This window comes from Haliotis rubra, unplaced genomic scaffold (assembly GCF_003918875.1).
Source record: "Haliotis rubra isolate DU_JTF1 unplaced genomic scaffold, ASM391887v1 Scf333, whole genome shotgun sequence".
NCBI lineage: Eukaryota > Metazoa > Mollusca > Gastropoda > Lepetellida > Haliotidae > Haliotis > Haliotis rubra.
Window position 1 is genome coordinate 804898 of NW_025767006.1, and position 21362 is coordinate 826259.

Sequence of the window (21362 nt, forward strand, 5' to 3'; positions counted from 1 at the left end):
CGGCATGGTATCCAGGTGGGCTAGCACTATAATACCGGATTCAGTCTGAGCTAGTACAAGCAGCCGCACATACACATACACAAGCATGCACGCCGTCATATGAGCGAAAATTCTCAAGCACGACGTTAAACCCAATTTCACCTCACCACATTGCCTACGATCAAAGTTAAGAATTCTTAGGGCTACGGACGTTTCGAGAATAAGGGTCCTGGGTACTGCTTCATTGCATTCTAGTGACACCATGTCTGCCCTGCAAATGTGACTACTTCCAACGAAAAACTTGTATCTCACAATGTTGATAAAACATTTGGTTTTAAAATCTCTGGTGTTATTGAGAATATCTCCCACGATTTAAAACAAAGAAATGGCGATGAATGGGTCCATGGCTATAAAGACCCAACGTGGTTATCTCCCTTTCCAACATGCTCTTGCCTGTCATTTTAGTACCAGTGGATTAGTAACGACAAACACAAGTGTACAGTTAGACAAGTTTATCAGCTTTTAGGCAATAAAAGTCAGTTGAATACCAGGTCACAATGGGATAAGCTTAACATAACAGAATGTGGAAACTTAAACAAGTTCTGACAATCTTTCCTGACAAAACCAGCTTAAGTTTCAAAGATAGGTTTGTTTTCCTTTTTTATATAAAACATCCACACTAAAATAAACTATACAGAAATAACTTTATGTGAACCAGAATGAAAACTACATAAAATCAATTTACGACAAATAATTATGGATTTGTATAGACTACAAAAAATCATGCATAATTTGCTAGCAGCTTTATCCCTGTGGTGTTGTTCAAAAATAGGGGCCCAAATTTGAGAATGCATATGACAAATGGATGTCATGTTAGTTTGGGTGCCTGCTGCTTAAAATAGTTACAATTATCATATCACAGAAAATGTGGTTTTCAACAAGACATTAAATACTGGACTTCATCAGGGAGATGCAAAAATATAACCAAAGTTGTTATGAGATGAACTCTTTTAACATCACACAACAAAAACAAAGATTTTATATTTTTTCAAAATATATTCCACCCATCATGACATAACCTCACTGAACACTATCATCTTACACCTTGTATTTAACGTTTACAAACTCGGCAAACAAAATGCTTCAAGGAAAACAGAATACAAAATTTAACAGTAGATTCCCTCTTCCAGTAAAAGAAAAATATATTTTCTGGACTGTTTTTCAGTAAAAGAAGATTCTCTAAATTTTAAGGCTTGATTCAGAATGTGTGGAGCTGTGTGAATAATTTAAATAATAAAATCATGAAGTTTGACAAAGCTGTACAAACACACAACATGAAAAAATGCCCACAATTTAATGCACAAATATGATTAATAACTTCACCAACATCATTAAATACAAAGAAAATTTATGACATGATCCTGCGACAGCTTATCCATCTCTGACGTATGACAGACACAGAACATCATTCCTTCATTCTGCCCCAGAAATTCCATGCATAGAATGTTTATCTCTTTGAAAGAAGAAAATACAATGGTCCACGTTTTGTCCTTGACAATAGTAGATAATCTGACAGCTGTTTTGAAGCTACCTCAGAGGAATCACCAATTTTCATATTTCATAAGGAAGAGTTTGGTTTTGGGTGTAGTGATATTACAAAATCAAATGTGCTAAAAATGTCTGAGCTCCATATAAGGGTATTCAAATCCAGATATTTTCATCCACAAAATTGATCATTAAGGGATTGAACGAGCTCACTACCCCAGTCAAGTTCAATGGCTCATAGAGACGAATATGACGGGAATTTTCTTAAGCAGCCAGCCATGGTTTTTGGCATGGAAGGCTTGTTGGGTTAAATTGTGGATTGACTAAGGTGGAATAGCAGGATTTTATTTACATCATTTCACTTCACCATGGTTTGACATAATTCAAAATCCCAACGCTTCCATTCCAGAGTAGCCATTCAAAAAGTAGGAAGGAACTACTGATCATGCTCTGTCTTCCTGCATTTCACCGACATTAATAACTGCGTTGACTTATGACAGATCACATGCTGACTTTAAAACAATAACTCCTTCGATGATTCGAAGAAGTCTGTTAAATTAATATCATTCTCGGATTGCCAGCATCTCAAATGAAAGATCAAAACAATCCTGAAATTTCAACACCTTTACCTTGCATTCATCGTTTCATTCGTTAGAAAAATATGCTCTCAAGTAAATACTAAATACTTGTGAAAATAAGAGGCGTTTATTTCATTTTCACATTAAAAACTGCGACATGAAAAAGCTGTATTAGAAGTATAGAATTCACAAAAAATTGCTGAAGTCTTTAAGTACAGGCTGAAGTTCCAGAGAGTCTTCGCAGCATCTTGAACTGCTGAGTCCCAAGTCATTAACAGGTCTAAACCAGTAGCAGTTCAAGCTAGATGACTGGACCTGGCACAATTAGCAACTCACTTTGCCAACATTTAACACCAAACAGTAACTAGGACATCAAAATTTCAACTTTGACGGGATAAGAGATTTGGGACTTCTGAGCAATTAACATGAATTCTAAACCAGAATTTCAGAAATGTCCAAACACAGAAGATCAACAGAGGTGTTATGAATGATAAAAGAAACAGTTAAATGCAAAAGCTGTGACACAACCGACAGCGTAACCATGGAAACCAGTCGACATCGACACTGGTCCTTTAATGAGCAGTAAAGTAGTCAATCCTTTCGAAAAGTCCATCTACAGTGGAAGATTCCAAAATATATGTTGTCCGTGATATAGTATGCACACATTCAATGCACCTCCGGAAATGTCCAGACTGAAACTCGAAGCATGCACAAGGTCCATTCCATTTTGAACAAGGGGTGTTCAGTGAGGCAACCAGTATTCAGGCATGTTCTGTCTGAAGTGGACTCTTCCATCCAGACTAGGATCCCACGTTTTCAAGTCAAAGCAACCTAAATGTGTCTTGTGAACATCACGTTTTTGCTGTAAGCCTACAAACTCAGAATACTGGCACGGGAGGACTTACTAGTTGCATATTATCAATAAATCGGATAAATTAAGACATATATTTATTCCTACAATTCTTTTCCAATCAGGATCACCTTTACATATGGTATTAGCTTTCATCATCACCCTCTGTTCATCTAGCCATAAATAGTTGAAAAACTGCAAAAGCCACACAAGGGTTCTAGAAAAGCTTGATATTCACAGAACTTGAGGTAAATTTGACTGAAATGTTGGACCAGCAGAAGACACATGTGCTTCAGAGAAATGTTGTTGTAGATACGTCCATGATGACCTGGTTATTGCTGCTTACACTCAGCCGGTTTGCCTCCTTCACCCTGAAATGTAGAACAGTGATTAAGAAGGTGAACAAAAAGTGATTAAGTGGGACAAATACCTGACAAGGTGGGCTGAGTGACCTAGAACCTGTTGTACTGGGTCGTCTTAAAGGACCACTGATCCAGAGCAATTTCCGTGGACTGGTTGTTGCTTTTGTTATTGTTTTTCTCCCGTGAGTACCCGGATGATATCCCAGAATTCATGACTGGTTCGTTACATCTGCTGCGCCACCCTCATGCGCAAATTGATAGTATAACTATAGACTGATCAACAAAGATTAAATCTTCTTTGAGTGGCATTTTAGAAGCTGGGAAGTACAAAATTGACACACATTATGGATAACAATTTCTTTATTACGAGAGTGCGACGTTTCGATACAGATTCTTGTACCGTTGTCCCTGCTTGACAACGGTACAAGAATCTATCGAACTGTCGCACTCTCATAATAAAGAAGTTGTTATCTATAAAGTTTGTCAATTTTGTAAAGATTAAATCTTTTTCACTCGATAATCTTGATTTTTTTGTAAAATTATGTAGACTGTGATGATTAATTTGGTTTCTTAAAAACCCCAATATATTCACTTTGATAAAAATGCTGATTTTGATGTAACATTTTAATTTCATAGTAATGTTGACTTTATAAAAATATTAACGTAAATGGATGTAGAATTTGATTTAAGAAATAGTTTGACCTTGAATTTGGTGAGAAGCCTGATTTAATACCATTGTTTGAAAGTAAGGCTAACTAAGTACATGGGGAGTCTTGGGGAGAGTAGTGAGCTTGGGTTCACTACTAGTCAATCTGAATGTTGTATTAAATGGCATTATTTTGATAACAAATGAAAATATTTTAAGTTTAACCATCTGCCAGTGGTAAAAAATGTTAGGACTGAAATAACGAAGTCAATGTACGTCTTTATATTTTGTCTTATAATCCTAATTAGTTTATCATATTTGTATGCATTTTGAAATTTAATAAAATGCACACAATCTGCTTATACTTAGTGAATTTATAATATGACTGTAATATCTAGATATTTTATAGATTGCCAACATGAATCATATTTCACACAGACGCCCTAAGTGCGACCTAGTGTATGTTGTCTGTCTCATTACACTTCACAGCAAAAAATAAATAAATTATTTTGTTGAATGCCATAACAAATAAATAGAAACAAAATGCAAATATTAAAATTAAAACACACTAAAGTTATAGCAACAATATCAGGCTATTGCCTTGTTCGAGGAATGTATCCATCAATATCCACATAAAGGAATGAGATGCCATTCATCTGCAGCTGACAAAGAATCCTGTTCCATGTCATGTGTCTTTCAACAGTCCAATATGCGCAAAAGTGATCTATCGTTTCAGGTTTTTCACATTGGTGTATCCCATTGGTCACCTGGCAACTAATTGCATGATGTCCGTCATTCTTTAAAAAGTAATTTAGTAGCCAATAATGAGCAATCAATCAATGTACTTAGTTAAAAACTGCATATACCTATGTAAATTTTCAGATTTTTTTAGCAATGGCAAAGTGGGGTTGTTTAGTTAAAAATATGGATTCAAATATATCCAGTCTAAGTAAACTTAGGCTCAGTATTATTCGTTACACTGCTATACTGTGGAAGGTCGCGTCAGGTAACCTTTGAGCGACCTATGACCGTCCAATCAAACGCGAGACGACCAAAAGGATTTAACCAATCAGACAACGGTTCGGCGATTTTCTCTTCCCTGGTCACCAACACTGATCTCACAACAAATGAAACCCCGCATAAAACACAGATATATGACCTGCAGAATATACGCTTTTGGGTTTCTGATGACATGGTTATCATTAGCTAATATTTCCGCAAGCTGACACCCTTGAATACTGACAAACGCTATTTTCTGCGACTGTTTACTCACTGTTGTGGCGTGCTCCATGTGCATCACTCGGAAGCGATCGTACGGAAAATAGCATTCGGAATCGTTCGGGTACAAAAAAAATTCGAGGTAAAAAGTTCAAAGTTCAAGTCAACTTTTCGCGATTTGGTAAGCTGTGTTCTGATTGGTCAATTGAAAAGGTTACCTGACGCGACCTTCCAAAAGGTTTTGTTAGACTCAGTATAGCAGTGTAACGAATAATACTGAGCCTAAGTTTACTTAGACTACAAATATATCAAATGTGTGCTTTTGATATCATAGCATATGTAATAGACATAATATTTTTACATGATTAAAAAACACAGAAATAGGATCAAATTGGATCAGTCACTATACCATCCAAACATTTGAAAATCTGAAAAAGTCTAAGCTGCTGGGATACTTTATTACAATCAGACAAGAACTGTAGGGGATATTTTCAAATAACGGCATCTGATGGGCATCCACCCTTCCTTATGTCCTGCTGATTAGGTTGAAGAAATTCTGCCAAGGTGGGAAACATTAATCGCTCTGGATCAGTGGCCCTTTAAGTGGGAACAGTCACGACATCCCCTGGCAACAGTTTATATATATATATATCTGCTCCGAGGGTCTATTCGGTAAGATGTTCCCAAAAATGTTAAGATATTAATAACTTATATAACTGAGTGAGTTTATGAGTTTAGTTTTACACCGCTTTTAGCAATATTCCAGCAATATCACGGCGGGGGACACCAGACATTGGCTTCACATGTATCCATGTGAGGAATTGAACCCCTGTCTTCGACATGACGGGCGAACACTTTAACCACTAGGCTACCTCACCACTCCAACTTCTATTGGGTTTGAAGAACTAACTTGTGGCACTCAAAACAGAAAAGTGCCTTAATTCTTAGTTGTACCTTACTTCACTGAATTCAGTGTTAAAATACCTCAGAATTTAGTAAAATAATAATCTTTCGCATCTCGACTGCCAGAGGCAATAACTTTAGAATCGAAGATAAATCCCTTCAAGGATCATAAGCAACAGTTTCTTTCCCAGAAAAGAAAAGCAACTCTGCACACCAAGTTGTGGTGACCTAAATTCCTGGGTCACCTTTGCCACTACAGAAAGTCGCAAGTGCCCCCAACACTCTTAAAACATATCATGGGGTCAACTGACTTAATAATTTCAAATCTTAGTTCTGACAAGAATACGCAACTAATTTCATGAAAAACTTATTTCCAAATTTGGGCATAAGTAAGAGTGGAAAACATGTCCTTTTAATGCCACTTTTAACAATAGTCCAGCAATATCACGGAGGGGACACCAGAAATGGGCTTCACACATTGTACCCATGTGGGGAATCAAACCTGGGTCTTCTGCGTGATGAGCAAACGCTTTTACCACTAGGCTACCCCACCGCCCCGGGAACAAATGAAGCTGACACAGTTACAATTAACCTAACTTCACACTTTAGAGATAAAACAGAATTTATCCTTCAGGAAGTGTGATGGTATTGCTGTTTATTGCTTTAGATTAGTGCCAGGGGAAGGAAACAGGATTGCAATTTACACAGAAACGGTGGACATAGCCGCCAAGGAAAGGCTGCCTGCAGGATGAAGCAAGGCCAAGGTCGTCAGTGCAAACCTAGGATTCAAATTCATGGCACAGATGGTGCTCTACATGCTGCAGCATCTTAGACAATTCCATTTGTGTTTCCCAAACCTATAGGTGCAGATAGCTCACAGTATAATCAGTTTCTTTTAACTTTTACAACATCTGATATATTTAACCTCTTGTCAGAAAAAATGCTTCTGTAATATTAAAGCTATAAAACCTTCTCTGTATATGATATGCCAGTATCTGACAGCAAGAAAAATTTTCATCAGCAAAGGTGTAAGGATATGGACAGCCAGCGACAGGATACAATAATATAGGTATATAATATATAAGCTTTGGGACACTGCACACTGCTATTTATACCCAACCAGCAACCTAGAGCATCTGCATGTACATGTTCTTTGACTGTTTGTTAGTACATCAATATATCTTATGTAATAAATCATATATTGCGATGCAGATGTAATCGATGTATTGCATTAGGAACATTGTATCATGATACAATACTGTATTGATGTTAGTGGTGGTCCGATTAATTGAAATAATCGAAGATTGCTCAGAGTGACTAAACAACCAAGTAATCGATCATGTTTTCTCATAATCGAACAAAAACAATTCTGGAACACTTGTTTTCATTAACAATATTTTTCACAAGGTTGGTTTTGTCTGTTACATTTAATAAGCACTATAAGCTCGTTTCAAGTCATGATTGAATTTATCTTAAAGACTTCAAGAAATTGATGTTCCTGACATACTAGTTATTCTTTAAAGAAGTGAAATTTTGCCCAAAACACCCAAAAATCTACATGTTTTTTCCTTATTTTTAAGTGCATTAACAGATTTCATTAATGACGCTAACCAATTTTTTTCAATGATTGATCGGTTGTAATAAACCAATCATCAATTATGAGATTTTAACCAATTCCAAACACTAATTGATGTACCATTACATCATCACGCTACAATCTCACTCAAGAGACTAACGACACGACTGTTTTAGCCAGCTCTTCCAACAAGGATGGATACTTGGTGCCAATTCTTTTCCTGAACCTCATTGGGTTAAAACTGTATGACACCACAGGAACTCCACTCAACAGCTCCAGTATATTGTAAGGGGGATATACAAAGAATTTAGGTTCCAACAGTCATGGATATCTCAGGAGAGAAAAACAAAAAACTCTCAAGTCAGCAAAATTTGCAGTTAACCGACACCAGTGTAGCCATGGACCCAGTCAATCATTGAATACCAACAATGACTGTCTTAACAGGAAATATGCTAACAATCAAACCGTTCACATCATCTAAAACAACTGGTTAACCTCATTTAATCTTTTACTGTGTACCTATAATTTTAGATATTTATAAAATAAAACACATTAGAACAGAACATTCACATCCATAACAAGATGTCACACAATGCTGCTAATGCATGTAATTTACCTAATTTACAATGAGACGACCGCATTCCTGTCACATAGACATTGGAATTTATTATAATCAATATTAGAACAAGTGTTTGCCACTGATATGCCAATGTCCCCCGCCGCTAAAGAATGGAATATCTATATTTACTACTTTTTATTTTTTGGTCACATACAAGATGCCTGAAATGACTGGTGTCTGCATAATCACCCAATGTAGGCTGTCAACATAATTGAAAACATTGGGTGCAATGTTTTATGAGATATCCCGTTTAAATAAGTTTGCAAAGGGGTCAAAGTGTCGTGGTGACCTTGAAGATAAGGTCAAGGTCACCTAAATAAAGCAGTGTCTGCGTAATCCCCCAATGTAGGCTGTCACCAAATTTGAAGACATTGGGTACAACAGTCCATGAGATGTCGCGTTAACACGAGTTTGAAAAGTGTTCAAAGGTCACCCAAATCGACTGGTGTCTGGGTAATCCCCAATTTAGGCTGTCACCAAAATAGAAGACACTGGGTACATCAGCTTCATCACAGCCATGTTTCAACATGTCTAAACACATCACAGCTCCAGATAAGATTTAGTTCATGTGGGTGCTGTACCCACTGTATTTTTTGGGAGTGGGTATTATGAATTTTGAGTGGGTATTTCATTTTCCGTTACCCACTGCTTTCAAATATGTGCGTATTTCAGTCATTTTACTCACTTAAGTATTATGTCATTGAGTAAGTTTACTAAGGAGGTATGTTCTGCCTTATGTCATACCTAATCAAAACCAACTTAAATATAATGGAAATGATTTCATAAAAAATCACTCATCCTATACTGACAGTACAACACTTGTCCTATACTAACAGTACAACTTGATAGCAATCGATTTGTTTTTCATAATGCAAGTGATTTTTATAAATATACTTCGTACGCATTTGTTTTAAACTTTTTGCGTATCTAACATTTTAATTGTGTAATTGGTACGCAACAATTATTTTTCAATGCGTAATTGGAAATTTTCTATGCGTATTTTACCCGGATACGCAGCTTATCTGGGCCTCTGCACATTGTTGCAAACTCAGCATTAACCCAATACTTAATTTCATAATGTTTTAACACATGGCACTCAGTCCCAATATTTTAACAGCCAGCTTTACATTTCTTGAGTGTTTGTTTGCTCATCACACCAAAGACCCCGGATTTGATTCCCCACATAGGTAGAATGTGTGAAGCCCATTTCTGGTGTCCCTTGCCACGATGTTACTAGAATATTGCTGAAAGCCGCGTAAAACCAAACTCACTCATTTCCACTCTCAGCAATGTTTCAGCTAAATGACCACATGAGTACACCATGCCTTTCAGAAACTGGTCAAATGTAACATGTTATATCTGGGATTACTCTTTCTCAGATTCTAGTACTTTTTGGGATCTAGCCCATTCTGTGATTAGAATCCACACCTACAGAGCAGGGCACCTTATTACCAGTACACACAGTCAGTGACCTGGTGATAAGGTGCTACTCTGAGACTGTGGGTTTACATCTCGGATGGGAATCAAGCCTAAAAAACATACTAGAAGCTTTACTTTACGGGGAAAGTGTATTCCCAAATATAACTTATACTATATATGATCACAATTTAGGCCAAAAATTTTAAAATGTTGTGGTTCCGATTACACCTCTTTAAAATTTAGGGTAGGTAGGTAGGAATTCTTTCTTTTTTTCACAATTTTTTTTAGAAGTAAAGTAGAACAAATAACACATTTATCAATGTGTAATTGTTTATTCAATCAAGCTTGCGGCCATCATGTTGACTTTCTCTATCAGAATGACCAATGTCAGTTGGTGCCAGGAAAAACAATGGTTTCTGAAAGCTTATTTTATTCATACCTCTTAAAACAACTAAGGTTGGCATCAGAATTCAAGGGTCGGTCGGGTAATCGGAACCACATTTTTTTCCAGGCCTTACATAACTGACAGGATGACAATCCAGTGATTGACAGTATGATCATCGATTCCCACCATCAGGGTACAACAATACACAATCAGCTACACCACCCAGTCCAACCACCAAATCCACCCGGTCACCACTTACGACCGGAGTACGTTGATGGAACCTGTTTTAACACAAATCCCCACAAAACAACAAGCATCGGGTACTAAAGGCCTATACTGACCCAGAGTCCCAAATGCGTCTGTTATCAGATGCTAATTCTCAACAATAAACATGAAGTGATACAGTTTTGCAGAACTGCTAATGCTAGGAACACTTGGCAGCCATATGCACAACACCGAACATGCAAACAATATCAGTGTCACAACAGACTGATGCACGAGACAAACTCTAAAATATGGAGATTTTTGGCATTTTCAAAAAACATGCTACAACAATGGTGACAGTTTCGTGCATGAAACCTGTCAAAACCCACAAATCTATCAAATTAGCAAGTTTTTAGTGCATTGTAACAGGTGTCTTGAGTGATATCTTCGTATGCAATGGCGAACAACTATTGACAAAAAACAAAGTTATGTCAGTAATTTCCAATTTCCAACTCAAGCAATAGCCCAAACCCAATATAGCCAATGGTATGATGCATTTATAAAATTATTTTACGAAATAGTAATAGTAAGGAACAGGGAGGCTGGTAGGCTATTATCACGTGATTGTAGCCACAGCCATCATCGTGGTCACTACCGTCTGCCTTATCATAATGCCCTCGAGTGAGTGAGTGAGTGAGTATGGTTTTATGAGCTTTCAGCAATATTCCAGCAATATCACAGCTGGGGACACCAAAAATGGGCTACACACATTATACCCATGTGGGGAATCGAACACTGGTCTTCGGCATTATGAGCGACCGCTTTAACCCCTAGGCTACCCCACAGCCCACCTTTATCTAGACTTAAAGGACATTCAAAAGAACCTGTTGAATATGTTGAGTCCATATGGACCAACTTGCATTTGGAAATACTTTTCAATAGATTTGATAATCAGTATGTGCATGAATTAAGATGATTATAAAACAGCGGGAAACTTTAGTATACTCTTCTGGAAAAAAGTCACAGAAGTCACACACTTATAAAAATGCTGGAGAAGTGAGTGAATAGATATTTACGCCACTATAATGGGGCTCGATTTAGTGCATTGTTACTTGCACTGGTGCAACCCAATATTACAAAGTGCAACCTAGTTATTAGTCTAACTTGCACCAGGTACAAGTCAATTTTTGAGTGGATACACTTCTGAATAAAACATCTAAATGATTCAATAGTATATTTCTTTCATTACATATTGCAATAAAAGCACTGCAACTTTAATTTGGCTGGTGCAACTAGGCTTTTATCTTAGGTTGCACATGGTGCAAGTAGGTTCACATCTCTTAAATCGAGCCCAGGTATAAACACTATTCCTGTTAAACAAGGCCAATACAGGTTTAAACCTGGTCAAACACTTTACCCATGAACCTAACCAACTGGCTTCCTGGAAATATTTTACAACATGTACCAGTAACTCTTACACCTCTAGTAAAAGACACTTTGGAATTTCATCCAAAATGTGTGAAACTGAGTCGGGGCTAGATGTGTGTAAGTGATAATCAGACCTTGTGACCACTGCAGAAGATAAATCCAGCTGTCTTTCACTACAATAGTTATACATGAGAGTGTTCCAGCTTAGACCTGTTAATTCATTAGCTCCACGATGCACAGCATTTCTAGTTCTTGAAAAATACATGTAGTGAGTCACTGAACTATAAGATTCATGAGTGTATTGCAATGGCATGTGACACCAAAGTGAAATATGGGATAACAGAAGCTGACAGACTCCTGGACTTCAATCCCAGTGCATTAACTGCATTTATCAACAGGTTGCTTGGTATGAGCGAGCAAGTAGTTTAACGCTGCTTCCAGCAATATTCCAGAGACATCAGTTCAGAGTGAGTGAGTGAGTGAGTATGGTTTTACGCCGCTTTTAGCAATATTCCAGCAATATCATGGTGGGAGACACCAGAAATGGGCTTCACACATTGTACCCATGTGGGAATCAAACCGGGTCTTTGGCGTGACAAGCCAACACTTTAACCACTAGGCTGCCCCACTGCCCCATCAGTTCAGGACACACACTGAACCCTCAAAAACAGACCTTTAGAATGAGGAACAAACGTTTAAACTACGAGAGGACAGACCTTCATGATCTAAAGAACATTCTGAGTGTGCATTTTTAGTGAGAGCAATTTTCCGCTGCTTTTAGCAATATTCCAGCAATATCACGGTGGCTGAAATTCTGTGTTGGTCTTTCAGCTCCTCTTTATAGCAACATGAAAGAATTGAACAACTTATATCAAATATTGAATCACCAATGTTGATTTTGGATACCCACAAACAAACAAAAAATGTTTCAATGAGACACCTGTCACCTTAAAATTACAGGCTTGTATTGAAGATGGAAAGCTTTCCAATCAGGGATAATCTTCATGGTGGATACTGTTTGTTTTACATCATTTCGAAAACAGAGATTGTAAAACAAATAAAAACAGGAACACAAAAATTTCAAAAGCAGCAGAGCCTCATGTTAGTTTGGTGTAACCATGACAACAACCAATAATCACATGCTTGTGTAGGGAGGGTCGGCCACAGATCACACACGCTCTCAAGCAGCAACAGATACCCATCCCTGAATCTATCATACTGTTTGTTGAGTACACTGCAGGTTAGACTAGTTTTTCAATCTTCGTCTAAATACATTATTTTAAAAATATTTTTCCCTTTCCTTAAAATGTAACATAGGTAGAGTGAGTTTACTTTTACGCCGCTTTTAGCAATATTCCAGCAATATCACAGCAGGGGATACCTGAAATGGTCTTCACACATTGTGCCCATGTGGGAAATCAAACCCCAGTCTTCGGCGTGACGAGCGATCACCTTAACCACTCGACTACCCCACCGGCCCAAAGTAGGTAGAAAAAGTAGGGGCATCACAATGGGTGTTTCTTCTTAATTTGTTTTTAAGAAAAATTGTTAAGAAAAGTCTTTAAGTTAGATTTCAAGTCTGCATACTTGTAAAATCAAAGATTGAAAAATGTCACCCTCATGACACAAATAATTCTAATGTGCAAGAAAATAACAAAAATCTGTTTTAGTAATGTAAACAATTCAAGGAGCTTCATTAACTGTCTCAAAGACAAAGCCCCTTCCAAATTTTAACTTCATATCTGAAGTTGTTACGATCCTTATCAGCTTACAGAACAAATTCCTATCAAACCAGTGATTAAACCACAACAAAATTCATTACTGGTACAAATTCTTAGATGTTTAAAAGATATCTCCTGTGAATATGAATGTGTACATAATTCCAGCTATATGACAGTGGCCAGTAAAGGACCAAGTGTGGACTACACAAACCCGTGTCTGAAGACAAGAACAACGAACACTATTCTTCACTATCACACAAATTTCCCTTGGAATAATAAAGAAATTATCTTATCTGGGCACAATGACATGCCACTAGTCACATTGAAGCAGATCAATCCCACTCCTAGCATGATTGGGTATACTGACTATTATGGATATTTTCACTATTACCATAGTATTAAACCAACTTGTTAACTACTTTAATCAAGGTAATTCTGCCAACAATATCAAAGCCATGGTACCACCCGATGCTACTCAAACTAAAGAAAACTCAATTCTGAAGTTGTAATCTTTGCTGTGAAACAGGTTTGAAATTCATCTGTAACGACAGATTTCTGACATCTGATATGTTTTAATGGTGATTCTTAAAACTTTTAATTATGATGCATACTACTGACAAGGCTATCAGAGTTGGGACTTTTTCACTTCCTTTTGATGTATTACAATCATAAGGTAAGTAATTACATACATTAACAGTTCGACCCCAAGGGAAAAGGGAGATGATTAAATGAATGTGTAAGCTGAAGGCATTCATCAATTCAGTGCTGAGTGAGAATTGTTGTGGGCAAACCAGATTATAACCCATCACTAATCACATGATTAGCAGTACCTTAGACATACCAAATAACCAGGAAACAAAAGAGTATAAAACTTGAAAAAAAGACGCAAAATGCAAGAGTAGTGGTCCATAAACAAGGTGAGGTGAGGTGAGGTGAAATTGGGTTTTACGTCGTGCTTGAGAATATTTCGCTCATATGACGACGTGCATGCGTGTGTATGTGTATGTGAAGCTGCTTGTACAAGCCCAGACTTAAGCTGGTTTTATAGTGCTAGCCCACTGAGATACCATGCCGCAGTGAAGCATGAATACCCCACTCAGACACATTATACTGACTCGAGCCGACCAGTCCTTGTTGTACCCATTAATGCCGAGCGCCAGGCAGGGACCAACAAGTACCATACCTGCTGTCTTTTGGTATGACACGGGCGGGGATCAAACCCGCGACCTTCCGCTCTCCGGGCGGACGCTCTAACCACTACACCAAGGAGGCGGTCACCCATAAACAAGGCCTAACATCTGGTCCCCACGGCCCACAACCTTCATGTGTACCAGTCCTAAAATCACCATAATCAATGAAAAGTACAGGTCTTTGAAGGGCATTTAGAAAAGTACAGGATTTAAGTATTAAATATCAATTATATTAAACAAACTCCACGAACTTACATTTGTTGTTCCCAAACCATATTCTAACCACCAGCATTTCAGAAGAAACTTTGGAGAGAAGGCGGCCATAAGTGGTGCACTTGTGCCCAATCCTTTATCTTTTGGACAATAAAGTATGTTTAAAACAAGAAACTTTTATTTCTTTTGCATGATCAAGGCAGTCATTGAAACAACCATACAGAAAGTACTCTAGAAAACAAAAACAACCTTTCCGACCAAATTTAAGCCATTAATTTTATTTACAGCTACATGTTACAAACACACCCAAGATGTTTGGAGCTACAAATCTTTTCTTACCTAACAACAAATGTCAAGAGAAAACACAGCCTTCATTTCAGGTAAAATGTCTCTAACATAAACTCTCACGAAAGATCATGAATGTCAAGGTCCTTGAATACACCAATATTCCATTATACATTCCAGAATCACATTCTAATATCTGTCCCATCCATTCATATTCAGAGACTTTACAACAGCGGATCATTCATTACCAGAACCACATTCTAACACCTGTCCCACCTATTCATATTCAGATACTTTACAACAGCTGATCATTCATTACCAGAATCACATTCTAACACCTGTCCCACCTATTCATATTCAGATACTTTACAACAGCTGATTGTTCATTACCGGAACCACATTCTAACACCCGTCCCCCCTATTCATATTCAGATACTTTACAACAGCTGATCATTCATTACCAGAACCACATTCTAACACCTGTCCCACCTATTCATATTCAGATACTTTACAACAGCTGATCATTCATTCCCAGAATCACATTCTAACACCTGTCCCACCTATTCATATTCAGACTCTTTACAACAGCTGATTGTTCATTACCAGAACCACATTCTAACACCTGTCCCACCTATTCATATTCAGATGCTTTTACAACAGCTGATCTTTCATTCCCAGAATCACATTCTAACACCTGTCCCACCTATTCATATTCAGATACTTTACAACAGCTGATCATTCATTACCAGAACCACATTCTAACACCTGTCCCACCTATTCATATTCAGATACTTTACAACAGCTGATCATTCATTACCAGAACCACATTCTAACACCTGTCCAACCTATTCATATTCAGATACTTTACAACAGCTGATCATTCATTACCAGAATCACATTCTAACACCTGTCCCACCTATTCATATTCAGATACTTTACAACAGCTGATCATTCATTACCAGAATCACATTCTAACACCTGTCCCACCTATTCATATTCAGATACTTTACAACAGCTGATCATTCATTACCAGAACCACATTCTAACACCTGTCCCACCTATTCATATTCAGATACTTTACAACAGCTGATCATTCATTACCAGAACCACATTCTAATATCTGCCCCATCCATTCATATTCAGATACTTTACAACAGCTGATCATTCATTACCGGAACCACATTCTAACACCTGTCCCACCTATTCATATTCAGATACTTTACAACAGCTGATTGTTCATTACCGGAACCACATTCTAACACCTGTCCCACCTATTCATATTCAGATACTTTACAACAGCTGATCATTCATTACCAGAACCACATTCTAACACCTGTCCCACCTATTCATATTCAGATACTTTACAACAGCTGATTGTTCATTACCAGAACCACATTCTAACACCTGTCCCACCTATTCATATTCAGATACTTTACAACAGCTGATCATTCATTACCAGAACCACATTCTAACACCTGTCCCACCTATTCATATTCAGATACTTTACAACAGCTGATTGTTCATTACCGGAACCACATTCTAACACCTGTCCCACCTATTCATATTCAGATACTTTACAACAGCTGATCATTCATTACCAGAACCACATTCTAACACCTGTCCCACCTATTCATATTCAGATACTTTACAACAGCTGATCATTCATTACCAGAATCACATTCTAACACCTGTCCCACCTATTCATATTCAGACTCTTTACAACAGCTGATTGTTCATTACCAGAACCACATTCTAACACCTGTCCCACCTATTCATATTCAGATACTTTACAACAGCTGATCTTTCATTCCCAGAATCACATTCTAACACCTGTCCCACCTATTCATATTCAGACTCTTTACAACAGCTGATTGTTCATTACCAGAACCACATTCTAACACCTGTCCCACCTATTCATATTCAGATACTTTACAACAGCTGATCTTTCATTCCCAGAATCACATTCTAACACCTGTCCCACCTATTCATATTCAGATACTTTACAACAGCTGATCATTCATTACCAGAATCACATTCTAACACCTGTCCCACCTATTCATATTCAGATACTTTACAACAGCTGATTGTTCATTACCAGAACCACATTCTAACACCTGTCCCACCTATTCATATTCAGATACTTTACAACAGCTGATCATTCATTACCAGAACCACATTCTAACACCTGTCCCACCTATTCATATTCAGATACTTTACAACAGCTGATTGTTCATTACCAGAATCACATTCTAACACCTGTCCCACCTATTCATATTCAGATACTTTACAACAGCTGCCCATTCAATGCCTTTACAACAGCCATCACTGAATACAAAGTCAAATTGCAATAACTGACCGACTTATTCATATTCCATTATATAACAGCTGATAATTCCTTACCTGAATTGGATTCTAATAACTGTCCCAAACTATCCATATTCCATTACAAAAAAGCTGATCATTCGTTACCATGGTTACCAGAATAATATTCTAAAATAACCACCCCATCTATCGATATCTCCATAGAAACATAACTGTGAAACAGCCGGCACTGAAATACAATGGATAAATACCAACACATCCATTCCACAATGTGAGTACAAGAACATAATAATTAAAAGCAAAGGGCACAAAATGAGACTAGCAGAACCAAAACCAGTGAAGTAAGAAAAATGAAATTGAAATCCCATGCAAACTGGTACAGAACAGTCATGCAGATGAGTCTAGGTCTGTATACATCCTTGCACAAGGGAGGGTAGACATACATAGGCAGCGTTAGAAATAACGCAAGTCCCTTCCATGACAATATGCATGGAATATAGCCTATCTCATCCTGCTGGTGGTTTTGATTCGAATAATTTCAGTAAAGGTTCACAGGGATAGAAGTCACAAAAATATCCTTGAAATGTTTGGCACGGAGCATGTAGTAAGGCTTGCATTCCTGGAGCCGAAACATTTAGAAATCTTTTCTGTTGAGCAGATACATACAACTCAATTGAAAATTGTGTTCCATCCCTGGAAATTTCTGGTAAAAATTTCAACATGTGTGTTTCAAAATCGACATCAACATTTTAATATATATATTACATTTTCCAAATCAAATGCACAATCCACTCAAGCAAAATGTTTCCCCGAGATGACAACAGTATAAAAAAAAAATATATAAATAGTGCAAAAATTAAAAGTTTGAAATTTACAGAAGGCTACTTTTTAGGATTGTTTCTAACGCTGTCGAGGGTGGCTTTTTATTAATAAAAGCAACAGATTGACCACATACAAAAACCATATACCTATTTCGGTATGGGTATGGGATTATTCCGATCCCTGGGGGAGAGAAAAAGAAAAAGGAAAAGTTAAGGTTATTCTGAAATTACATACCAAATAACTACATGATGAACTGGAAGAGGAAACAAGAACCTTCAAGGCATACACCATTAGCTGCCATACAACAGAAACTGCTGCTCTTTTGAAACGTGACGAACATGCGCCTCGTTACAAATTTCATTTACAATTTACATCAAAATAGTTTGATCAGCTGATTCAAAAGATTTCCATCAAAAACACTTGAATTTTAATCGTAAAGTACTTGACATTCTTTGTAATGAGAAAGTTGAAGCTGTGAAAGATACTTTCCTGATAAAACTCAAGAATATTTTGTTAATACTGCATGCAGTTTACTTTCCTAACAAAAAACAGACAATGCTTAACTAAGTGAACACACACTGCAGTTATAGGATAGATAACAAAAAAATTAACAATTTGAACCCAGACTCATCTTAGTAATGCAATGGGATTTCTACAAATTGAAAATCTGGAGCAGCTGATGGAGATGAAATACATTTAAACGTATTAGAACCATGAATGTGAACTTTTTAAAATCAAAAATCAATAAGGTTCACTAGCTTTGAAAATCTCAAAGCAATTTTTTCGCATTAGTATGAGGCTGTGAGGCTGAACAAAAACTACAGTCTGTGCCTTAATCCCTGAGCCTGCAGAACTATGTTCATATTTGCAGGATGATGTTCATCAAAGATGAAATGCTACATGAAGAAATTATTACATCTGAAATTTGAATTCATAGCATACAAAGAGTCATGGCTCAGTGAAGAACCCTACTGTTTTGAAGTAAGGGTATGATATGCAGATGAAAAACTTCAATATTTCATCCACAAGACACATTTCAGTCCATTGTTTGCTGTTCAATGCCGCACTCAGCAGTATTCCAGCTATAAGGTTAGTGGTCTGGACCAGCATAAACATCGATCAATGCAATTGGGAACCGATGACATGTGCCAACCAAGTCAGCAAGCATGACCACCCGATCCTGTTAGTCGCCTCTTACAACAAGCATGGGTTACTGAAGACCGATTCTAACGAAGAGTGAGTGAGTGAGTTTAGTTTTACGCCGCACTCAGTAATATTCCAGCTATATGGCGGCGGTCTGTAAATAATCGAGTCTTGACCAGACAACCCAGTGATCAACAGCATGAGCATCGATCAATGCAATTGGGAACCGATGACATGTGCCAACCAAGTCAGCAAGCATGACCACCCGATCCTGTTAGTCGCCTCTTACAACAAGCATGGGTTACTGAAGACCGATTCTAACAAAGATCTTCACGGGTCATTTCAGTGCAGTTCTAAACCATGCTATCAAGACAAGTTTTTAAACCTACAAAGAAATGTCACTCTGAATTGCAATAAAGAACCTGTTCATCCATAAACCATATTCTTACTTCAAACTCCAACTTCTCAATGATGCTCAAAGAAGTTATTTTGAAGCAAATTAAAAGGCACAGACTGCAAATCCGAAACAAATAATTCCCCAATGAAATTAATGCAAACAAGCATTGCAGAATCAACCCAAAGAACCCAGAGATGGAAAGTATTTAACTGCATAATATGCATTTTTTATTAGGCAGAGGGGATGCAGGTATTTCCTCTCCATAATGAACACTGAATTTATAGAAGACTCCGATAACCTTCAGATTTTAGTAATCTTGTGACAAAATATCCAACTGAAAGTCAAAACCTATAACGCAAACAAATGGTTCGAAATAAAGATCCCACAAAAATAAGAAATGATTTTGTCTACTTCTCACCAGAAGCTAAAAACGCTCTATTTTCTTCCACTTTTTTTCCCAGTGCCCTGAGATATAAATTTTAAAAGGTCAATGTAGAGTTCCAGTAACAAGATCATTACACTAATGCACATAGATGAGACAAACACAAAACAGTATCAAGTCTATTGAAAGGAATGCAGAAATTCCTGTTGGTATATCATGTTTTTCATTCAAAAATATCTGAATCATCTCACCTGTGGGTTGAAATCTGGGTCGTCATCTTCATTGTAATCGCCTTCCTCGTCATGCTGAGGACAGAAATAGGCATTAGTGCGGCAGTGCTACACAGACAGGCACACAAGACAGCAAACCACAACACAAGGGCACTCCTAGCAGGGTTACACCCTCTACAAGCAACACCTCCATCAGGAGCAGTGAGGGTAATTCTTTGGTATAGAGAAGAACCTGATTGACTGGCATCCCTGGTAGACTTATGGATTAATATCGGTAGTGAAGCAAGGTATACACGAGAAATTATTTCAAACTCGTGGACAGCTAAGTTTCAGAATCCTTGCATAACACGGCAAGAATGTTTTAAAAAGCAAGCTGTCTGACAGATTAGTACGTATATTGAGCTCTGTCACGTCTCGGCATGCTCAGGGTCCATCAAAAAAATTAGAACATAAATAAGTGACCGATGCAATGGAAATGTTACAGCCCATTTCTTATCCTTTCTTAACATTGCCAAAAACAATCTAACCAGCCTATTGGAATGTCCTCAAAATAAATGACAGTAGTTCAATAACTGGGGACAATCTATTTTGTTCTAGGACAGTTGTTTTGTTGGAAGCCAATGCAATGTTTGGTAAAGTTCTTGTTAGGAAACAGAACAATTATAATGGCCATATTACTGTCATCTTATTGTGTCCAATTATTTTTTAAAATATCCTAATTTTAAGTGGTCAGTGCTACCTATGTACATAACTGAGATACATGTCCTTAAAGAGCAGCATCAGCAGGATATATAAATGCATATGTACCAAAGACATTTGCACCATTACCATTAAGGATGACAGTCAACACGGTTCTACTGTATAATCCTACTCCTACCCAGTCTTCAGCACTGAGTAACCATAACTTTAGAACCATAGAACCACAAAGTCCGTAACAAATATTTA

At 37.4% G+C, this 21362-nt stretch overlaps 1 protein-coding gene across 9 annotated transcripts in view; it reads right to left on the reverse strand.

Moving 5' to 3' along the window:
* Window positions 1-476: 476 nt before the first annotated feature.
* LOC124284308 (nucleosome assembly protein 1-like 1-A) overlaps window positions 477-21362 on the reverse strand; it is a 47314-nt gene continuing 26428 nt past the window's right edge. For 3 of the 9 annotated variants that reach the window (XM_046720386.1, XM_046720387.1, XM_046720393.1), the window contains 2 exons: window positions 20439-20492; window positions 477-3323 (listed from right to left, as the gene is read on the reverse strand). In XM_046720386.1, the coding sequence (XP_046576342.1) occupies window positions 3285-3323; window positions 20439-20492 (93 nt within the window). In that variant the 3' untranslated portion in view covers window positions 477-3284. Of the gene's footprint in view, window positions 3324-18411; window positions 18446-18499; window positions 18519-20223; window positions 20271-20438; window positions 20493-21362 lie in introns of all 9 variants that reach the window. The other 6 variants (XR_006900523.1, XM_046720389.1, XM_046720390.1 and 3 more) reach the window with 6 other exon arrangements.